Source organism: Arachis ipaensis, chromosome B2, assembly GCF_059453495.1.
Source record: "Arachis ipaensis isolate K30076 ecotype BB chromosome B2, ASM5945349v1, whole genome shotgun sequence".
Lineage (NCBI taxonomy): Eukaryota > Viridiplantae > Streptophyta > Magnoliopsida > Fabales > Fabaceae > Arachis > Arachis ipaensis.
Genome location: NC_142437.1, coordinates 73,823,209 through 73,846,299, shown reverse-complemented (window position 1 = coordinate 73,846,299; position 23,091 = coordinate 73,823,209). Strand labels below are relative to the sequence as shown.

At 34.9% G+C, this 23,091-nt stretch overlaps 1 protein-coding gene across 1 annotated transcript; it reads left to right on the top strand.

Annotated features, from left to right (window-relative positions):
• Positions 1-3,911: 3,911 nt before the first annotated feature.
• BLI (protein BLISTER) lies at positions 3,912-18,095 on the top strand. Its single transcript, XM_088506375.1, has 13 exons — positions 3,912-4,399; positions 6,408-7,137; positions 7,251-7,738; positions 8,896-9,015; positions 9,961-10,026; positions 10,932-11,042; positions 12,275-12,351; positions 13,285-13,352; positions 14,057-14,161; positions 14,595-14,752; positions 14,910-14,978; positions 16,806-16,961; positions 17,376-18,095. The coding sequence occupies exons 1-13, from the start codon at positions 4,322-4,324 to the stop codon at positions 17,454-17,456; spliced, it is 2,307 nt and encodes a 768-aa protein (XP_088362501.1). The 5' UTR covers positions 3,912-4,321; the 3' UTR covers positions 17,457-18,095.
• Positions 18,096-23,091: the final 4,996 nt, after the last annotated feature.

Sequence of the window (23,091 nt, the reverse complement as noted above, 5' to 3'; positions counted from 1 at the left end):
AAATATACTAAAAACATACTGAAAATAATGCCAAAAAGCGTATAAATTATCCGCTCATCAGCATGTATATCAAGTAATTCAATAAGCATTTAGGCAGGTTAAACACTTAGGCAAACAATACAAGTCGGCAAAACAAAAAAAACAGATAGAATATGCACATGATGAATGCCTGTCTTATTGGGTTGTGATATCACATTGTTGGTTCAACTGCCAACCCGACACATCTCCATGGAGATGTCGCCTTTCGGTCATGAATAAAAAGTGGGATCCCCCTACGAATATAGTATCGGGTACACTACCCACGGATATAGTGCCGGGCACACTCTTGTGATCCGAAAGGATGTGAGTGGGATACTCTGCCTCAGATCTCACATTTCAACGTAAGCGGGATAAACCAACCGTCTTTACGCCGCCGCTGCAACCTTGACAAGCGGGATTAACCAACCGTCCTTACCAGGCGCATAACGTCTCATCAATCTCAGTATAAACAGTAATTCAATGGTTTTCAAAAATCATTTTATTCAGTACTCAGTAGTTCACCACTTCCACTATTCGTATTAATAATCATCAACACAATACTTCGCCCTCTCACTCAACTAAATCCGTCCTCAGTACTCCAGAAACCTAAGTCTCCGTTTTCTAAACTTTTGCAAGAAAATACCTAATTGAATCCACCTAGAGCCTTCTCTATGTTTTGACACCTAAAAACAAGCTAAAGAGTCTTAGATAAGTGTCACGGAAGTTTACAAGCTTGTTGAGAAGATAAAATAGTTGAAAACAAGATTTTTATTGAAAAACAGGGCAGTGTGCGTACGCACTCCCTAAAGAGTTTTCTAAAAGTATGTGTACGCATAGAGGTATGCGTACGCACAGTAAGTAAAAGTTTCTATTCTTCGTACACGCACAGATACGTGCAGACACCCTCAACAGAATGTACCTCCCAGCATGTGCGTGCGCACGAGGTTGTGCGTATGCACAGCTTGCAAATTTTGCAGGGTGTGTGTGCGCACCAGAGTGTGCGATCGCCTTCAACAGAATGCATGTCCCTGTGTGTGTGCGCACCAGTGTGTGCATACGCACGTTTTCAAAAATGCACAGGTTGTGCGTGTGCACAAAGGTGTGCGTATACACAAGTCATGACATTGCCCCTGCTCCGAGCACGCGCACAGCAGTGTGCGTGCGCACATAAATCAAAACTCATAATTTCTGCAACCATCACAGAAATCAGATTTTTGACACAAACTTTCAACGATCATATCTTCCTCTATAAAATTCGGATTTCTACAAAATCTATATCGTTTTAAAGCTCTTTAAATTATCTTTAATTTGATATAAAATTCATTCAATTTCAATAACCATAGCAAAAGATATGATGCGTCATAGTTCACCCAAAAGCTAGTTGTCATGAAAGTTCACAAGTTCTCAACACCTTAAAGTTCACAACCAAATCAAAATAAAAGCCTATTACATCACATCATCAAACACTACCAAATATTATACTTTACCTTTCCATCACATTTCAACCATTTCAACACCTATATCAATCAATTCCACCTCTATAACCCAACAAATTCCAAAATTTGCACATCAATGTTCAATATTAACAACTTGCACCGAATCTCACTACTCATAAGCTTCATTTATCATACCTCATCATAATTCTCATCTCAACACATCAAAACCATCACAATCATTAACATCATCACACACTATCAATTTAACAACATCATCATGCATTATCAAATCCAATAATAAATTCAATCAAACCTATCCTGTGGGTCACTAGCCTAAGTGTCTAGAAATATTATATATTACATAGAAAAAAATGAAACCATACCTTGGCCAATTCTCAATATGCCAAAATCCCAAAATTGAGTCCAGCTCAAGCCTCCAATCACCAACAATCAATCCAAAGCTCCAAATAAATGCCAACAATCACAACTTCAAGCTATATATACACATAATTTATAACCAATTAACCTAGGGTTCATCATAATCACAATTTCATAAGGTAAAGAGTTTCTTTACCTTTTTTGATGGTGTTTGGAGCACAAACCACTAATAGCCCAACCTTAGAGACCACTTAATCAATCAAAACGCAAAAATTCACTCAAAATCAACACCCAAAATTTCAAATTTCTTAGGGCTGCTAGAAAGAGAGGAAATTTCGAAATTTTACCTATAAAAGTTAGATGAGAGTAACGGGCTCGGCAAGAGCTTTGTGTAGCCGCTGACGGCACGCGAATCGGAGCACAGTAGCTCGAGATATGGTCGATTGAAGTTGTATGTGAATAGTAACTTTTCTCTCTTCTTCTCCTCCTCATTTCTGCAGGTGTATGTTGTGTTTGGTGGTGAATGAGATGAATGGGGCTCATTTAGTGAACTTATATATGTGGCCTTGGCCCCAACTTGGGCTCGGTCTAATCCATTAAAGTTTTTGGCCCGTTTGGCCCAATTTTGGGCCAAACTTTTAAAATTAATGCCCGATTTTTAATTCTAAATATTTTTCCAAGGTTTTCTACTATTTTTATTATTCTTGCTCAGTATCGGACCGATTTAAGCCGATATTGCCGGTTAATTTATTGGTTCACGATTTTATGCGATTTTTCGCAGAAAATTACATTTTTTAACTTAGAAAAATCTACTGTCTAAATATCATATTTAAATTTCCTAATTAATATTCTAAATTTTTGGATCCTATTTTTGGCAGTTAATTTAATTTAATTAAGCGGTTAATTAGTCGCGGTTCTTACATGCAAAGCTTCAGCAGTCTTGCTACTAAGCCAGACTTACTTCTTTGACTTTAATAGGCTAATAATAAAATATATAATAACAAAGTTCACATGAAAATGCTATAAACCTATAACCATTAGGGGTGGCAAAGCGGGTCGGTCCGCCCCAACCTGTCCCACCGCCTCATAAACGGGGCGGGCCGGTCCGCCCGCCAACTAAAATGGTTTAAAATGCTAGCCTGCCCCACTTTGTGGCAGATTGGCGGGTTGGCGGGCTAGCCCGCTTCTTTTTTTTTTAAAAAATAAAATTCATTAAAATTAACCAAAAAATAATAATTAAAAAATCAAATATAAATAAAAAATAGTCAAATTATAATATAATTTTTTATTATTTTTTTTAATTTTTAACTTCAATAAAATTGTTCAAAATAATATTTGTCAATAGAATCATCTTTATTTTAAAAAATAAGTCACATAATTTGAGCATATATACGAAATTGTAAAATAAAATAAATAAAGTTAATAACTAAAAGAAGAATAAAAACAAAAAATGAAAAAAAGTGTTTAAAACTTCTATAATTATTAATTTTATATTAGTAATCACTCTTTTATTTAATAAAAAAAAGAAAAATAAAAATCTTTGGCCCCGCGGACCGGTCCGCCCCGCTCTGCCAAAATCCGCCAATTTGGCGGTGCAGGTTTGGCGGGCTCCAAATCCTAGTCCGACCCGCCTTTTTAGCAGGTTTAGCGGATCGGCCCGACGGGCTCGACCCGTTTTGCCATCCCTAATAACCATACACTAATTCATATGTGTAACGTTAATTTTATTTATATGTAATTTTTTTTAGTTTTTTTTAGATTAGACCCATTAAATTAAAGGCTAATAATTTATATAAATTATATATCATATTAAAGTAATGAGTTAATGAAATTTATATATAATCTATTTAAATTTAAATAATATAAAATATTAAACAATAATTTTTATTTTTTAATAAATATTATACTATAATTTTATATATTTATTTAATTATCATCGAGTTAAACGGTTCGACCAATGACCCATCGATTGAATCAATAATCCAGTCATCTAATAAGTTTATCGGGTCGATAATAACTATAAAATTAACTGCCCATATTAATGGACATCCATTTTGATCTTATCAAAATAATAATAATAATAATAATAATAATAATAATAATGTTGTTAATAAAGAAAACCGAGAACACAGAACAGCAGCTAGAGAGAGAGAAAAGGAAGTGCCCTTTTATAATTTGATTTGATTTGCCCCAACAAATCTCTCTCTCTCTCTCTCTGATCAGATCGGACGCCCTCTGTCTGAAAAACTCCCGAATTCGACCCCTTTGTACCTCCCAACGTCTCAAATGTTCAAAATTCCCTATTATTTAAAAATATTCAGAATTCGATCCTGTTGCTAATTTGAATTCGGCATCGTGTCGTTTTCCTGCCCATTTGCTGTGATCTGCGTCGGCTCGTTCAGGTAGGATACATCGCCAATTTGAGAAGGGGAATGTTGATTCGAGAGATTTTAGTTACGCTCTCTCTGTAGATCGCACGTGAGTCTCACATGGCGTCGGCACAGGTGCTGCCGAACTCCGCCTCTTCGTCGCGGAAGCAAGAACATCTGGAAGCTGGCAAGCGTCGTGTACGTATTTATATGTATTTTTTAAAAATTGTTTTTTCTTTTGCCTTTTTTTTAAAAAATTATCTTGAGCTTGCTTTATTTTATTCTATTTCTATTGATTTTGGGTTTGGTGGAAGTTATGTTATTGCTGTGCGTTTGTCTCTGTGATGCTAATGTGCTCATTGTTTTCCCGGAAAAATGTGATGGTGATGGGATAGAGATTAAATTTTGTGTATATATGTGTTTGCTATTTTTTTTTTTAAAACATTACCATGTTATTATCCTTGAATTGATTGGGATTTTGGGTTGGGTAAACTTGAAAGGAAAATGGGAAAGTGTAAATGGAAGGTAATTTGAAGGGAGAGAATTCTGCAATTTTCATATTTTTCTAGAAGAAAAAATTTGCAGATTTTCGTCCCGTAGTTGTGTTTAATCATTTATGATTGAAGATCTGGGGGTAAAATTGGGATTCTTCTTTCTAAGAATTCAAGAGAAATCTATCTGTTGTTGGAAGGAGTTAGGTCATTGAGTTGGTATTTGCATGAGGGGGTCAGGTTCCTTATTTAAAGATAAATCTATCTGTTGTTTTCCTTGTTCACTTCATTTCCTAATGAACACGTCTGGTATAAGTTTAAATTTTGATGGATTGTTTATGTTTATGAGCTTGGTATCTGAGGTGCTAAATTCTGAGAAGGCACAAGCAATCAAGTTTTATATCCACCAAGGCAGGGTTAGTTGCATGAATTAGTTAATCTCATTTAGGTTTATCTATGTAAAAGCTTTTTTTTTTTAATTTTGTTTTCTGCATCATAAAACCAGTTAGTTTTCTTAGGTTATTCCCTATGGTTTTATCAGACATGGATTCCTTTGGTTTACATTTCTTATTAAAGGCTTAATTGGTTTTCTTCTTACATGACTATATAGCTTAAGCTTTGTTTTCATCATCATTCCCTAAATAAGTTTTACTCCAAGTCTCCAACTTTCTTCTGGATGCCATGCAATTCTTCTTAATCTCTTTTTTTCTATTCCCACCTATATATTCCAGCATTCGTCTCTGCTAAATCGTTTTTCTAGTTGCCATTATGTTGGATTTCATTACCCAACAACATGCATTTGCTGCTCTGATAATTTCCTGTTATGTACCCTTACCCGTTATCTATTTGGCACACCATTTGCGACTTACATCATACGATTGAGGAAGACAATAACCTGTTGAACAAATATTTGCAGCTTATCTCACAAGGATCGAATTCCTATGTCAATAAGAAATATGAATCAAACTGCTACTAAGCCCATAATTAAGACATGATGATTAAAAGTAGACTCAGTAATGCTGAAAAACATAATTTCATGCCTTTACAAATCTGTTTCAATTGCTGCAAAATTTGTGAAATTCTGATGTCAACCAAAATTATTCAATGAATTACTTTATTTCAGTCCATTATATGTGATGAGGCATGTTTGTACAGAACCAAGTGCTGAATATTTGGAAGTTATACTCTTTTTGTGACTATGAGATGCTTCTTGCATATGTTACCCTCATTTGGTTTTTCAGTTTTGGTCACTTTGTCTGAATAGATTAGACATGCCAGGTTTTATAGCATATGCCCCTTCATATTTATTGATGACGGGGATTATGGGTTTGAAGAGTGTTAGTCAAGAAGACATATGGGTGTTGGTTATGTCTCCTTCACCTCATAGAATTCTTAGTTATATTACCATCAGAGATGAGGGAGTCTCTTTTAAATAAGAAAAGAATGGTGTTTCTCATTCTTAGTTAAAAGCTGTATGCTTTTTGCACAATCCAGTGCTTTTGTTATTCATCATGTGTAAAATATCATAGTGCTGACAATAATTTAGTAAGTTGTTTCAATGAAACATTGGCTGCTTATAAGAAATTGATTTCGTAAATTTTTCAATGCAATCTTACGTATTGCACTATTATGTGCTGCACTTCTTTTCAAAGTACAAATCATTAGTCTTTTCCTTGCTTTTGTTAAACTAAAAATAATTTTATTTTTGTTTGCAGCTTGAGGAGTTTCGTAAAAAGAAAGCCGCAGAGCGAGCCAAGAAGGCTGCATCCTCTAGCAATGCTCAGAGCTCTGATGCTAGCTTGAAACAAAACCGAGCTTCTGAAGTTGAGAATGTACGAGTTGATCAGTCAGATGGAGTTACCACATCTGATGGTATTGGAAGAGATGTCATTGAGCCATCAACTTCAGGGACAAGTAATGATAAAAGTACGAGTTTAATTAGCCAAAGTACTAGTAGTAAGCAAGAGTCTCTGCCTGATATAAAAGGTTTTGCGAGGAATGATCTCAATACAAAGTCCACCAGCCTGGTTGAGACATATTCTGATATTGCTGAAGCTAAGGGATACAATGCTTCTGCTATTACTGCATCTGCTGATGTAAGTCAATGCAACGAGGCAGATAAGGTGAAAGATACCTTTGGAATTCATACCAGTGGTCCTGTTGGATTCCCTTATGGGTCAACAAACAACCAAAGCATTCTTCTACACTCGCAAGGAAGTCAAGATTTTGATAGCAATATTACTCAATCTAGTCTTCAAGATATTAATGAAAACTATTCAAATAAGAGTAATGGTCCATCGAAGGATTATGTGGTCACTGATCATGGCTCTTCTTATTTTTCTTCAAAAATCTCACCTCAAAACTCTGTTAATACACTACTGCAAAATAACTCAACAAATTCCAGCAATTTAAACAGTGATTACTCCCATGGCTCATTTTCTGGTGGTAATGTGTTATTTTTTCCGCACCTGTACTCTGAGATTTTTATAATATCTTTTTCTTCCATTTTCATACATCTCGATGTAGTACTATTTGCTGAATTTTTTCTTAATATGCAGGCTTCGGTGATTCTTTCAGTTCTAAGTTTCCAGAGACCCATACTAACATTGATAAAAATTTGTCCAGTCTTAATGAATCAATGCCAAAATTCGATTTGACAAGTTATGATGGCAGCAACTCCTTTAACCATACTCCAATACATTCAGTTTCAGTGGAATCTAGTTCTAGGAGGACTCGTCCATCTTTTCTTGATTCTCTTAATGTCAATAGAAATTCTTTGGGTTCTCCATTTCGGCAGCCCGAGCAAGATTCCTCATTGTTCAATCATTTAGAATCAACCAGCAATAATGTGTCAGGATCTATCTATTTGCGCAAGCCACCCGAAGAGACCAAAACTGTGGCACCTCTCCCAAATTTTACAGCTGCAGGTTTCGATAATAGTAGTCAAAATGCATTGATGATAAGTGATAGTGAAAATGGTATGGAGAAGAAGCATGATTATTATGCACCTCCTTCAAAAAATGAGGACTTTGCTGCTTTAGAACAGGTGTATTATGCTGGTCTTGATCTTGGCATTTCTTTTTCCCTCCTAATGAGTGTTGGCTGTTGTTGAAGTGCTTTATTGCCTGTTCTTTTGATGAATTGGCATCAGAAAATGATGTATTTGATGCTACTGTCTTGTGCTTGACTTATTTGGTAGATTAGGGTTTATAACTAACGAAAGCATTTGATTTGATTATTGGGAGTATCTAATCTATGATATACCAGATTTAAGCTAATGCTGAAATGTATTTGTAGTTATGCGGACCTTTTTGACAGCATCATTTTGTGCATTTATTATACAGTAAGATCAATCGAATGGAATGATCTCAATTTGATTATACATTTTATTATGATTGTTTTAGTTTAATCCAATGAAAATTGTTCATGGTATTCTTTTGCCAGTTATAGGCACAGAAGATTAGCATATGTTATGCACAAAGAATGTAATGTTATTATTCAGGGCAAAAAATATTGATCTTTTTCTAGTATATAATACATTTCTTCCATTTGACAATTATCAAAGGTGATTCTTTCTCTGAATTTGTGGGAGTACAAAAATTTATAGGTCAGTCTGTAATGAATTTATGACTTTGGCAACTGGTTTTTACAAACTTAATAATGTTTCTCTTCAATCCCTCCTTCCCTCCCCCCCCCCCCCCCCTTCTCTCTCTCTCTCTCTCTCTCTCTCTCTATATGAATCATTGGATAACCATTGCGCATATGTTTAGTAATGAAAATGATACCCAATTTAAGTTATACTTTCAACTTGAAAAGGTTTTAAGTTTGTGGGTGTAGCAGTTTATTTTCTTCTATTAATTATTTATATTTTTTTATTTTTCCATAAAAATGACAGGGAGGACTATCAGTGTGCTTGTGATGTGATGAGCGATTCACCTTATCTTTAATACATGTTTTGGCATCCCTTTTTTTGTATGCTCATGGTCTATTTATTGGTCTTTCTTTATCTATCATATAATCTGAATGACATGCTTTATTGAATGGTTTATCCACTTAGTATTTAGTTGTTCATTGTGGTTTCTCTGTGTTGTGCATTATGCTCCTTTGATTTCCTTTTCTCTCAATCTCTGCCTATAAAATTTTCTATGAGAAGTTATTATTTATATTTTCATTTCCCCCTGTTTCCTTGTTATTTCTCTGCAGCATATTGAAGATTTGACACAAGAAAAGTTTTCTTTGCAACGTGCTCTTGAGGCTTCTCAAGTGTTAGCAGAATCACTAGCTGCAGAAAATTCATCTTTGACTGATAATTATAATCAGCAGGTTAGCTTGTGGGTTTAGTGTTATTTTCAGATATCAATCTTGGGAACTGTTGTAGTTTTTTATTTTAGTTGCACACTTATATATAATGTTTCGTGGTCAACTAGATGTCCTAATTATAGTTCTTACCAAATATTTTTAATACATGTTTCAGTGTTTCAGAATTCAGTATCCAATTCCATTCAGCATGTTATGTTGGCTGATGTTGAGATCTTCAATAGTTAATTTGAAGACTATCATTTCTGTGATTGTAAAATCAACGCTAGTTATGACACTAAGGTCAAATACTTTGTAAAATAGTAACATTTTGCAGGTTAAAAGGCCACATATGGTTATTTCTTAGGATGTGTGTGTTCTGTGTGGTTGAATTCTGAACCAATATCACAGTTGTTTTTGCATTGTAATAGAATGCATATTTAGCTTATGTGATATGAAGGGCAGCCTTTTATCAACAGTTGAATTGTCTTTTGTGCGACCTCAAGGTCATAGGTTGAAGCCATGGAATTAGCCACTGATGCATGCATTAGGTTAGAGTGTGACCCTTTCCCAAACTTGGGTAACACGAGATGCTTTGGACGCTTTGTTTTCCCCTATTTTTTAGTATGTTTGATGTATGTCACTTGATTTTGGGTCTGCTTGTGCTCCCTTGGCAAGAGATCTGCATTTAGAATATTGTTGAACTCTGTTGTGTGGGTATAGAAAAGGACCTGAACATGTTTTAAAGTGATAGCAATTGTGCAAATGTCTCAAGTAGCAGATTAGTTTACTCCTGGGTTATTGCTTTTGATAGAACTGCTTTGTTCCATACTGTTTGGGTCATTACTAAGAATCAGAATTTCAACTAAAATTGCTATATTGCCTCTACTTTAGACGTAGAATAGTTGCCCATGAGAATAAGTAATAATATCTTCTAATTTGTTTTAATGAATTTCATTCATGTTTTTGTAGCGAAGTGTTGTCAATCAATTAAAATTGGACATGGAGAAGTTACAAGAAGATATCAAAGTGCACCTGGTTTGTATAAGATTCCATACCTAAATGTGTAATTGTATTGGCTGTGCTCGTGTTCTATTATATGCATTCATAGTCTTGTTTTGCATGTTCATGCGCACATATGTCATTTATGATACTGAATCTCATAATGAAAATTAATTTTAAATTTTCGTTTAGATTTGCAAATTTACAAATTTTAACATTGTTATGAGTTGCAAATGTCCTAAATGATTGATCAAGGTGGATTACAATTTTGATCTGATAGCACGGTGTTTGAGCTGACCTCCAACTATATAATTGGATTTTGTATCAAACTTGATGTAGCCAAGCCTATTGAACTTGTTACATTGAACATCAAAGTAGAATGTAAAAAGATTTTGGTTATATACATGGGATGGATCTTAATATCTTTTTGCCAAGATATCTTATTCTGGCATTCTGGAAGTGGTTTTACAGTTTACATCTGATTTAGTCATTGCCTTTTAAATCAACTGATGTTTGATACCATTGATTTGAAATGTATAACTAAGGGCATTATATACTTACCAGAATTCTTAGAGAAGGTGTGAAACCAACGCAATTTGTTATTTTATTTGTGATAATCTAAAAAACTTGTATCTTTCTTGAAATCCACATAATCTTTTTTTGTTTGTGATCATCCCATCATCATTGTGGTTTACTATTTGGGAACCTGCCCATGTTCTCATGTTTCCAATGGTAACTTAGATTGTCATGGTCATGTTTTTGAGTTCAAAATATTGGTGTAATTAGATGACTTTTGAATAAGTTAGACATTCTATATATTTGATTCTGAATTCTCTCCTTGATTGGAATGGACTGATTTTTTCATATCTCTGTAAAATGCTTTCTGGTGCTGCATTCTTCTTTCTGGTATTGGTGCCACTGTGTGACCCTTCATGCAACAGGTTGAGCTTGAGTCTGTCAAGAGTGAATACGCAAATGCACAACTGGAGTGTAATGCTGCTGATGAGCGTGCAAAGTTATTGGCATCTGAAGTTATTGGCTTAGAGGAGAAGGTACTAAACTTTCTTGATATGTTGTGTGATTGTTATTTACTTTTAAGAATAAAAAATATTTTCCCCTTTTTTTAGTTAAGTCTTTCAACTGAAATTACTTTTGAACTGTCATTCAAGATGACAACATTTTTTTGGGCATGTAACTACTCTACATCTCTCTCCAATTAGGTTACAACTACAGTGAGTATTTTAAATAAACGGAAAAATTTAAGATAATAAAGAGGATTTAATTAACTCTTACAATCCTTTTCTTAGAAAATGTTGAAATAGAAAAATCACCTGCGCTGTTATAGGTAAAGTTGACCTGGGGAATTTCCATTCTTGATGCCTAATGGCCAAAGGAGTTAAGTTCGTTGAAGAAGGGAGTGGGAAAGGTGATAAAATACATCCACTATCTTTTATTTACAGCTGGTGAGATAAGAAAAAGAGAACCGAGGGAGAGAATCAAGTGGGATCAGCAGTGTAACAAATAGGATAGCTGGCATAAGGGAGGGGAGGATTCATGCAAAGTGAGGAATTCTGTTAGAAGAAAGAGAGGATTGAAAGTGTTTATAAGTGATAGCAGGGGAATTAGAGGAGATCTATTGAGGATTTGGATAGAACAGGACCCTTAGGAGAGTGGTGGCCTCTTGACTGCCACCTCTATGCTCGTTTCTGCATTTTCTATCTTCAATAACACCTTCACAAGAAAAGAATGATATCATACTGATTTCATTATGCTCTTCTGCTTCTACATTCATTCTTCTGTTTTATTTCTCTACTGTATTCTCTTGTTCCACCTATTTCTTGTATATATTCTGCTACTGCTGTTCTCTTACAACTGAATTGTTAGGGACTTGGGTAACTATGGGGTGTTCAAAGTCCCACATTGAGTAGTATTGGATGTTTGATGTTGTATTTCAGGTGAGTGGTCTCTCTCCCCCCCCCCCCCCCCCTCAAAAAAAACCCTTATCAACTAGCTTTTAAGGCGTGGTTCCCCACTTCCCTTACGTACCTGACAATGTGACGACACATTTCACTATTCTAATATGAATTGATTTGGTTAGACTATGTTAGAGATGGGTAGAATGGGGTCCTTGATGTTACGAAGGAGAGTGGTTCTTCCCCTTTAATAGCTATCCTTTAAATTGTGGTTTCCCACTTTCATTTGGTACTTTCTAAGCTATTGTGTACGGATTTGGGATATCAATTAGATTCCAAAGTTAATTTCTTGTGTTGAATAACCTTTTTAGGCACTCAGATTGAGATCTAATGAGCTAAAGCTTGAGAAGCAGTTGGAAAATGCGGAAGCAGAGATTTCTTCATACAGGTATTCTTGAGGTTTTAAATTTCAAGCAAAAGAACCACATATTCAATGATTGAAATTTGTTAAATATTTGACGATAGTGCTGCCTGAATTGTTGGCGTTCCTGTGAAGATAATCCATTTTCAAATGTCTGCTTTAGCCTCGATTTCAAATTGTAGATGGATTTGATAAAAGTTCTATCTTTACTGAAATCATTTCTCCTTTGGATATTGTTTTGTATACTATTCTAAAGCATCAAACACTGCAAATCCCTGGATTTGACATTTTAACCTAAAGAGTGAAAAGAAAAAGGGAAATTAAATAGGGAATCTTTCGTGCACTACTAGTCCTTTACATTTGTTTGTCATATTAGGAGTTTAAATTGAAGTACTTAACTTCCTCAATAAAATTCCTCCTTAATCTAAACGGAAGTAGATGGCTGCTTTCCTCTCCCCAACTTTATTTTCTTCTGGTGGAACATACCTTATTTTCCCTAATGAAAGTATTTATTATTGTCTGAGAAAAAATTATCAAACTTCAATCTGCTTTTGAATAAATGGCACTTAATTTTTCGCAATATTCAAATAACTTCCATGATTGATATAGAGACGGTATTTTAATTTTATTTTATTTTTTAATTAAAGAAGAAATTCATTAAGATGAAGATAAGAATAATACAAGATAGAAGATAAGAGTTCCTCTATACAAGAGCAAAACAACCAAAAGATCTATCTAAGAAAGCATAGCTTTCCAATCTCTCAAGTCTCAACATGTTTAAGAGGGAAAGTCCTCTATAAAGATCATGAGCTCTACACCAAATGTTATTGCCATCTTTTCTTTTTAATTTTTAAATTTAATACTTTAGCTCCCCAATGATGAAAGGTGATTTCATGTTTGTTTTCATTGTTCATTTTGCTTAATTTGTTTATATAAGGATTTTCTTAATAAATGTTGCAGAAAGAAAATGTCAAGCCTAGACAAAGACTGCCATGATATGCGGACGACCATTGAAGCACTTCAAGAGGGTAAACAGATTTTAACTGTAAATTATCCCTACTCATGTAATTTTCTATTTGCTTGCATCTGTGTAATACTTTTGTAAGGCTGGTGCTTTCACTTATTTGACGCTTATAAGAGGAAGGAACAAGCATTAAGAAGGAATATTGATGTGCAATGGTTATAACCAAAATTGGCAAAACAAGCTGTATATTCGTTAGGGTCATTTTTCATCTGAATGTATCTTTTTTGGTGATTTCTCAAACTAATTCCTATTTGGAATGCTACCTTGCGAATGAATATGCATATATAGGTGTATGCATAGATGGGGAATGGGATGGAACACAACCTTTAATTATTCCCAATAGTTTAAGGTGTTAGTTAGAAGCTAATAAATGAATTTATATTCTAGCACACCCTTTGAAATTCATTCATTTGTATTCATAAGAATGTCACTGGAACGAAACCATTGAACCATGTCAAGAACCATACCTTCCAAATGTTTAAGCTATTGATGGAGGCAAATCAATGGATTTATGCTTTCACAAGAACAATGTTCAGACATGCTTAACAAAAAATGCTAACCAACTGATAATTTTGTCCACTAACTTTTGAATATATATGTTGAGATGACAAAAAAGCACTGACCTTTCAAATTTGATGACAAATTTTACGTGAATTTAGTCATATATGAACTCAGTTGATGTTCATTCTCTTCCATTCATTGATACAGAGAAGAAAGTGTTGCTTTCTAAGCTGCGAAAGGCGTCAGGCATTGGAAAGTCAATTGAGAGTCATGTTTTGAAAAAGGATATTTCTACATCCACCCAGGATTTAGGTATGTATGCCTCGGTTGTGGTTGTTACTTTGTATATTCTAAATAAGCATAATGGTTATGGTCTATATGTGGATGTCCAATCAAGCAAGTGTTCATGCTAATTTCAAGTCAAATTAAGCCTGTTTTCATGGTTCTGTAGTTTTTTTTTTTTAAGGAATAACAGAAGTAATTGGTTTAATAAAAAAATTCTTAACATGAAAATGAGAATTCAATTATTCAAAAATGAGAGGGAAATGGACTTGTTTTGGCAAACAAAATTTTTACCATTTGCCCTTTTTCTCTTTTGATAGAACATCATTTATCCTATTTCAGTTTGTCTCCCCTTGCATATACTACAAAAAAATGAATAGATGATGATGATACATTGTTTTCTTAATCCATGTTTTTTACTAGTTTAATATCTCTGCTTATTTTTTTATATTATGCTGTGCAGCAAGCGAAGATGGTGATGCAGAAAACAGGGGTGCTCATGATGCTGAAGCATCTAGTTTATCCACAGTTCCTGATACTCCACACTCAACTTCTGGAGTTTCTCCTGTTCCTCGTGATCAGATGAGAGTGATAGAGAACATTAATGCGCTTATTTCTGAGGTAGCTTGGTCTATTGGAAACTCAGTGCCAACCTCTCATTGCTCATTACTGTTTTTATTTATTGGTTTTTTCCCCTGTCCTGCGCCATATGTTTGTTCCAAGTATTCTTGTAATTAAATAGGCTTGGCATATTCATGTGTCTACCTTTCTTATGTAGTTGGCACAGGAGAAAGAAGATTTGATGAAAGCCTTGACACTTGAGTCATCTGAATGTTCCAGGATGAGGGTAAGTCAGTCAGGGCCATGTTTTTTTTTATGTTTGAACGAGGAGCTTTTTTGTTATTTTTATTTTTGTTCTTAATCATTTTGGCATAACTTACTATTGTTTCTACCATGGAAGAGAGCACTTCATTGAAAGCAAGTTTGATGTGTTTGCTATTAGGGGATGAATTAATTAAGACAAAACAATAACAGCCAAGCTTTGTTCTACTTAGTTGAGTTAACTTCAAGGATTATATAATGCCAGTGTTATGTCATGAATTATGTGAATATTTAAACTATTGAAATCTGAATCTTTTAAGAATGGTTAAGCAAATTGTTGGGTCTCCCTCTATCTCTATTTATTAGGCTACTCTCCATTTCTACCATTTTTCCCTTAATAAATGCTACTATAACTTTCTCCGCATTGCATTCCCTAAATGTTATTTCACTGTCCAATATTCGAATGATAAGAATTTAGGTGCTTTACATAATATCAGACATTTTCTTATACTGTTACACCTATAATAGTCCTTGCTTTGGTTGAAGTTTGTGCAGTTTTCTAATATTTATTTTTTCAAATGAAAGACCTCCGATGAAGGCAACAACAACAAAGCTGTCCCACTAGGTGGGGTCGGCTACATGAATCAAACGACGCCATTGTGCTCTGTCATGTATCATGTCTATAGAGAAATCGTCTACATGTAGATCTCGTTTGACCACCTCATGGATGGTCTTCTTAGGTCTTCCTCTACCTTTCACCTCTTATCCATCTTCCATCTCATCCACCCTCCTGATTGGGTGTTCTGTCGGTCTTCTTCTCACATGTCCAAACCACCTGAGACGCGATTCAACCATCTTTTCCACAATAGGTGCTACTCCAACTCTCCCTTATATCTTCGTTCCTTATTTTATCCAATCGCGTATGACCACTCATCCATTTCAACAAAGACCTCCGATGAAGGCGCCACTGAAAAACAAATACTGCCCAAAATATAAACCAAAAGAAAAGTTTGGATTGTTTATGGTGTTTGTCCAAGGTATTGAATTCTTATAAGGTGACTTTGGAAGCAAAAAAAAAGTGCTATTGAAGAGAAGCAATTGGTGCTTCTTTTAAGAAGGGAAAGAAACACACTTTTGGTTTTGGAGCAACATTCAATCTGTTTTCTTATTATTATTGTACCCGTTTATCTGTTAATTTTAGTCGGAGGATGCAGACCACAGATTTTTCTTGTGTGTTTTCATATAAACCATTTCATCACTTTTCAACTCACTCTCCAAGTCCATCTAGGTTCCTCCTTGATCAACTCAATTGGAATTGGAAAGCTCAGCCTAAGTTCAATATTGTTTTGGACAATGATACTAGATAGGGTTAATACAAATAACTTGTTGCATATTTGTAGTCCTTACTATAGGGAAGCGATTCCGTGAATCGATATTTCCAGGTATTCTTGGGTGACAGTGTACCATACGTAGCTTAATGAAAGAGGCAAAGAGCTCTTATATCAGATGGTGTGTTTAGGAAGCATTGAAGCCATTCACAAGTCGTCTTCATCTAGGCGATTTTGCTTTTAGCATAGTTGATCCTTGATACAAACATCCACATGTTTAGATTAGATTGCTTTGATCTCTGATCTTTTCTTTTCTCCTTTAGCTAATAATATACTGTACCCAAATTAACTAGACACTGTAGTATGTCTAACTAATGCCCAATTAATGTGTTGGTATGCAATTTGTAAAAAAGCTCTTTGTCGGATCTTATAAACTTTGTTTTATAATTCTGGTCTATAGTTCCATTCCAGTTCACTGTTAGTCTTAACTGTGCTATTTCTTCTGTTTGCTTTCCTGTTTGAAGGAGATAAACAAGGAATTATCATGGAAACTTGAGCTCCAGACTCAAAGATTAGAGCTGTTGACTTCTCAAAGCATGGTCAATGAGAATATTTCAGGAAAACAACCAGAATTTACTCCTATGTACGAGAACACCCCCTATGCAGATGAGGGTGATGAGGTAACTTTTATGTGTTCAATTTGCTTTATTGGGTTATATGAACTTCATATTATCTTGAGTTATGACTAGAGCATATCCTTTATACTTCTATGAATCCTTGCCTCTTGTTTACAATATCCCCATCTCAAAATATCTGTCAATTTCGGCATAGTGACTAAAAAATCAATGTATTTCGAACACTCCTTTGTCTAGAATATGTGTTTCACAGTACCACTATAAAATTTATATATCTTTATTGAATTTGTAAGGATTCCATGGGTGTTGGTTGAAAATTGAAACCTTGATTATATTATTAGGAGTGAAGATAGTTGACCTGTAACCGTTAGTGGTTGTTAAGACTTGAGAACAACGGTTGGAAAACTAGAAATCTAAAGAAAAGAAAATAGGAATTGATTTCTGTTTCTTTCTTACTAGGTGGTGGAGAGAGTGTTAGGATGGATTATGCAGCTGTTTCCTGGTGGGCCTTCGAAGCGAAGAACTAGCAAACTTCGTTGATTGGATATACATTGAATTTTTAATTGTTGTGATCAAACTCTACAAAGCTACCGGGATGGATTGTTATACCATTTCCCAGTAATGCCACCAAGGAAAAGGAACATCAAATTTCAACCCAGATCCACAAGTAACGTGTCGACAGAGTTTCTACCAATTTGCTTTTTTGTTGCTTTTCACCTCCTCAACACTGGAGGCCGTGATCTGTATATTTTGAGTGAACCACAGCGAATTCTTGAAAAAGAAATGAGCTGCTTTTCGGAGCTGCTTATTGATTGTCAAATCCGGCTGCAATTATTTTGGAAGATGGCAATAAAATCTGTTATGCGGTTTAATCTCTTGACTGAGTTCCAAATTTTTGTGCTAATAGTATCTGGATATGAAAGACTGCCCAACCAGAAGCTTGGTGGGGGATGATGGAACCATCTGGTCAACAAAAGACTTAGAAGTGGTAATGTGAATGTATTGAATGTACTAGTGCAAAACGTGATATATAATGGAAGTCTGTGTTTTTCAATCACATAGATATATCTTTTAAGTTTGCACTAACATTATATCGCTTATGGACGTTATGCCCTGAAGCTTACTATATATAGTGAAAACAGCATTCCCCAGCTAATGAAACCTTTAGCATTTGAAACATTTTGCTAATGAGTGGTATGTGATCTATTTTCCATAGTAGTAAATGACACGTTGCTATCAAAAGGTTGTCAGATACCTGTTACATTGACACCCCCGAAGTCTTTGTACTCTTCGCTTCGTTATTTCTTGTTTGAACTGCTGTTAAAATACAATGTGATTTACTATAGTTTATAAAGAGTAAACTACAAAAATGCTCGAATAATTAAATCGCTAATAAAAGTATCTTTAATTTAGTTAACAAAATTAACTTCAAAATTTTTTTCACAAAAATACTCAATCGTCAAAGTAGACAAATTCGTTCACCCGGATGGCTGGTGTGGCGCCGTTGTTATAACTCCATTCTGTTGCACCTCAAACCTTAAGGCAGCGTTTGGTGCACTTCACACAGACACAGAGACATGGATACGTCAAAATAATTAAATCGCTAATAAAAGTATCATATGTTTGTTTGTTAAGACACAAATTTTTTATGGACACGTTAGTACAAAAGTATACACAAAATACATGTATTTAGTATACTTTTAAAATAATGAGACATAGAGACAATCAATTAGATACAATTTTTTACTCATTTACCCCTTATTAATTTCTTAATCCTAGTTTTTTTTCTCTTTCTCCTTCTCCATCCACGTGACCATTCTCCTTCCTCCCTCCTCCCTCTTTCCGCCGTCGCATCCCGTCGTCCAGATTCGCTGTCAGCGTTGCATCTCTTCGTCCAAATCCACCGCCGCCGCCGCCACATCTCCCCCTTCGCCCAGATTCGCGTGCCGCCGCCGCTGCGTCTCCCACTTCGTCCAGATCTGAGCGCTGCCCTGTGTCTCCTCCTCCGTCCAGATCCGCGCGCCGCCACTCGTGTCCTCTTTCGTTCAGATCCGCCGTCGCCGCTACGTCTCCTTCTTCGTCCAGATTTGCGGCTGTCGCCTCTCCTCCCTCTTCACAACGGCCGCCTCTCCTTCTTCCTCTTCGAGTTTGCCATTGCCGCCTCTTCCTCTACATTGATTCTTCTCTTTTCACAGTTTGCTCTTTAGTTACCTTCTCCTCCCTTTTTGTTTTTCTGTTGAAAAATAAAAATTTTTGTTGATTCTTATAAATTTTTTGCTGATTGATTTGTGGTGAATTGTGTGTGATGATGAATCTGTAGTGGTGGAGATGGTGGATGATAGTGGTAGCAACGGTGGCTGATATTCTTTTTTTTTTTTTTTTATAAGGATACTATGAACTTTTTGTAATTTTATTGTGTCTTGTTCAATGTTTACCAAACACAGTGCATAAACACTAATAATTTGTGTCCATGTCTTTAATATCTATGTCTCTGTGTCTCTGTCTCAAAAGATACATAAACCAAACGCTGCCTAATATTCACCACATTTTCTTCTCTCCCAAGTTGATCTTTCTTTTTGTGTTCCTCCACCTTGTGTGCTTCACCATTTGCCCTTCTCCCTCTTCCTTCTAGTGTTGTCTTTTCACTTCCTCTTTAGTTATGTCATCCTCTTCCGCTTTTTACCCTCAGCCCATCACCCTTCATCCTATGTTGCTTACCCTTCAGTCCTCTACCCTTTACTTTAGTCTTCTCCTTTTTCTCTTGTAGCTTCTAGATATGTGTTGGGGTGTTTCTGTCATTTGCACTTTACTCTCTTCACTGGCCTAACAAACATATGATATTATTAGCCATAGGGCAAGCATGCATCACATGCATATGTGTGTTTTGTTTGATTGTGTATTAATTGTGTTTGCCTATGTGATTATTATGCTTACTTACTATATTTGCTACATGCTGTATTTGTATTCTACTTGTGTTTGCTTTGTTTGTATTGTTTGTCTGTGCACCAGAATTTTGGAGGACTGGAGGAAGGCGAAAATTAGGGCTTAAATTAGAAAGTAATTAGAAATAAGAACCTTAGATAACCTACCCTGTTTATGGCTTTCAATTTATAAACTTTAATATTTAAATCTGAGTGTCAGAGTTCTAGGATCGCCTCTGACTTTTCCAGGACCTTATATATTATATATGTGGGTACCTCTACTATGCTGAGAACCCCCGTTCTCATCTCATATAAATGTTATTTTTAGATGCAGGTCGAGAGGCACCTCGCTAGGCATCTGGAGTTTCGATCGCAACAGAGTTGGGGCTTTTTGGCTTTTGTCTTTTGATATGATATATGTATACTTATATATGTGCTAGTCTTCTCCTATATGTATGTTTTATTTTTCGGCCTCATAGAGGCTTGATGGAGACATAGGGTCTGTTTTGGAGTATTTTGGATGTTGGGATTGTATATATGTATATAAATATTCTCTAGCCAGTCTTAACTTTGCAGGTTGAGCCCGGAGCTTGACTATTTTGTATCCTTAGCACTCCGATCCTATTATATATATATATATATATTCTTTGTACGCAAGTAATCGTTACCTTAAGCGTTGAGCTTTTATTTTTCACGTTTTTGCTTAACCAACTTTCAAGACTCCTTGAATATTATATTTTTTCAATTATGTTATGTATGTATATTTTATTTTACAAGTCGTAATATCACACTACCTCTGTTTTACGGCTTAAGCGTAAAGTTTTGTGTAGTAGGGTGTTACCCTTTCTAAGTTGAATGTTTGATTGGGTCCCGCAAACTACAGATGGTAGAAAGATCATCTAGAGTTAGAGGTCTTCATGTTGTTAACACCAATGATGATGATGACAACCATGCTGACATTCATGATGATTTGTTGATGCCAATGTAATGGCGGTGGACAAAACCTTTCATTGAGAGGGATGAAAGTAGTGTTGCTGATGAAAGGAGATAGATGTTCATAAATGTTAAGCCCAACTACTCCTTAGCCCCCAAGAAACGGTCGTCTAGATTGACCCATGAAGTCAAGTCCGGATACACCCAACAAATCAACCTACCCAACCTTCGCTAGTCTCAAGTTCCATGACCTGAGTCCAACCCGACTTAGGGAACAAATTTGAAACCCCCTACTTCAATTGTAGTGGCATAATTATCCACTCAACTGCAACCTCCATCACAATAGGGAGATAACTTTCTACTACGATTTGATAAAGATCATATTGTTGAAGGCCATATCCATGAACCCACTTTATAAATACTCTAACACTCATATATTTTATTCATTCATTTTACACTTACCATTCTTAAACCTTTCTTGACTTAAGTATCAGAGTTCATTATATGTACCTTGAATTGTCGTTCTAAAGCTGACATGAAGGAACTTCAGGCGAATTCACCACCATAAGGTCTCGAAAAATTATAAAAAAATAATTGAATAATTAATCATTAAATTAAAATAGTTAAAATGCGTCTGGAAGGGTTCAAAAATTAAAACTTAAGAATTTAAAAATTTAACGATGATGATTGAATTCAAAGAATTTTTTCAAGTGGAAAATTGTAATTTATTTCGGAAAAAAGTGAAAACACGCGTATTGGTAATTTAAGCGGCTGTACCGGCTTAAATTTGCCTGGTACTGTGAGGGAGAATTAATTAGGAGTGAATGAGCTTAAGAAATTAAAATTCATAATTTGGGGAAGAAAAAATAATTAGAATACAAATTAAAATACTAATCTTAAAAGTTTTAACCTAGAATTGGACCAACGGGCTAAAATGAGTGAACCGAACCCAAATTGGACCTAAACCCACACTTTATAAAGCCCAATTTTAGCACAAAACAATCAATTCTCCCCTATTTCTTTGAGAGATACATGGTTAGAGAAGAGAGACGAAAACTCAAAATCCTAACTCCATAAACTTCAATCCTCCATAACTTTTAATCCAGAGCTCCGATCGCCACACTGTTTTCAGCCACGCGAAGCCCATCTCCTCCTCTACAATTTTATTCAAAAATTTTGGTAAGCATCTCCCTAACTAAACTGTAGTTTCGTTGTCCCCATGAGAATTACGTTTTTGGCTAGTGTGTTCATGAAACTTAGTGATTCTTGTATTTAGGGAAAACTCTAGCTTGAGTTCTAACTAGGTTCCAACTAATTTTAATGGGTAAAAGTAAGAGCCACTTTTTCCATGTGTTCATAAAACTTTATAAAATCCTAGTGATTGAATATTGTGTATGTTATGTGAAAATAGTGTAGATTGGTATTAGAAGCATTAAGTTGATCATTGGTGATATTTGAGTTTGGTGGAGGTAAACTTGGAGCCTAAACTTAGTGAAATTCAAGAATTGAAGGTTTGATCTTGGCTTCTTAGAGGTATGGTTTAAGTTTCATTTAAATACCATGTAATATGACATGAAGTCCTAGGCTAGATGCCCATAGGAATAGAATTGAATTATGTGAATTGATGGAATTGAATGTTGTTGATTAATTGTTGAATTTGATTTTGGTTGGTGTGGTTGCTTGTTGTGGGTTTAGTGTTAATGTTATGATGGAATGGATGTTAATGATTGAGATTGTGATTTGATCTATTATCTATAACAATATATAATGCTAAAACAAATTTTGGTGTCCAAATTTTTTTTCAATTTTATCCTTTCTTATCTATTCCACTATATGTCAGTTATTCCACGTTAAAAAACTACCACTACCTCATCTTTTTTCTTATGACATACATATCAGTCAGATTCTCTCCTATTTCAAACATCTACGTAACTATTATAATTATTTCTTTCTCTCCTTATTATCTCTCACCTCACATTACGGTTTCTGCATAATTAAAAAACTTCCTTCATTTTTTATGCATTTTTTCATGCCTCTTTCTCATTTCACCTAAATAATATTGTCCTAAATTTAAGTTTCAATATTATTCTAAATGAGAGAAATTTATTATTAAAAAGAAGTTTTTTATATAACCGTCAAGTTACTTTAAATAAAAAATTTTTCGTCTATTTTAAACAGCAATTCATTAAAAAATTTCTATTGGATATAAATCATTGTTGCAATTTTTTAAACAATAAAAGTAAAATAGTTTAAATAGGATAATTTTTTTTAAATAAATGTACAAAGAATAATTTTTCTCTTTAAATTATAATTATTATCGT

Bases quoted from the DNA above. Each gene is read 5' to 3' on its own strand.
- BLI (XM_088506375.1), top strand. From the start codon at position 4,322: ATGGCGTCGGCACAGGTGCTGCCGAACTCCGCCTCTTCGTCGCGGAAG. The intron at 7,138-7,250 runs GTAATGTGTTAT...CTTAATATGCAG, and splicing joins CCATGGCTCATTTTCTGGTG to GCTTCGGTGATTCTTTCAGT. The intron at 14,753-14,909 runs GTAGCTTGGTCT...TTTCTTATGTAG, and splicing joins TTAATGCGCTTATTTCTGAG to TTGGCACAGGAGAAAGAAGA.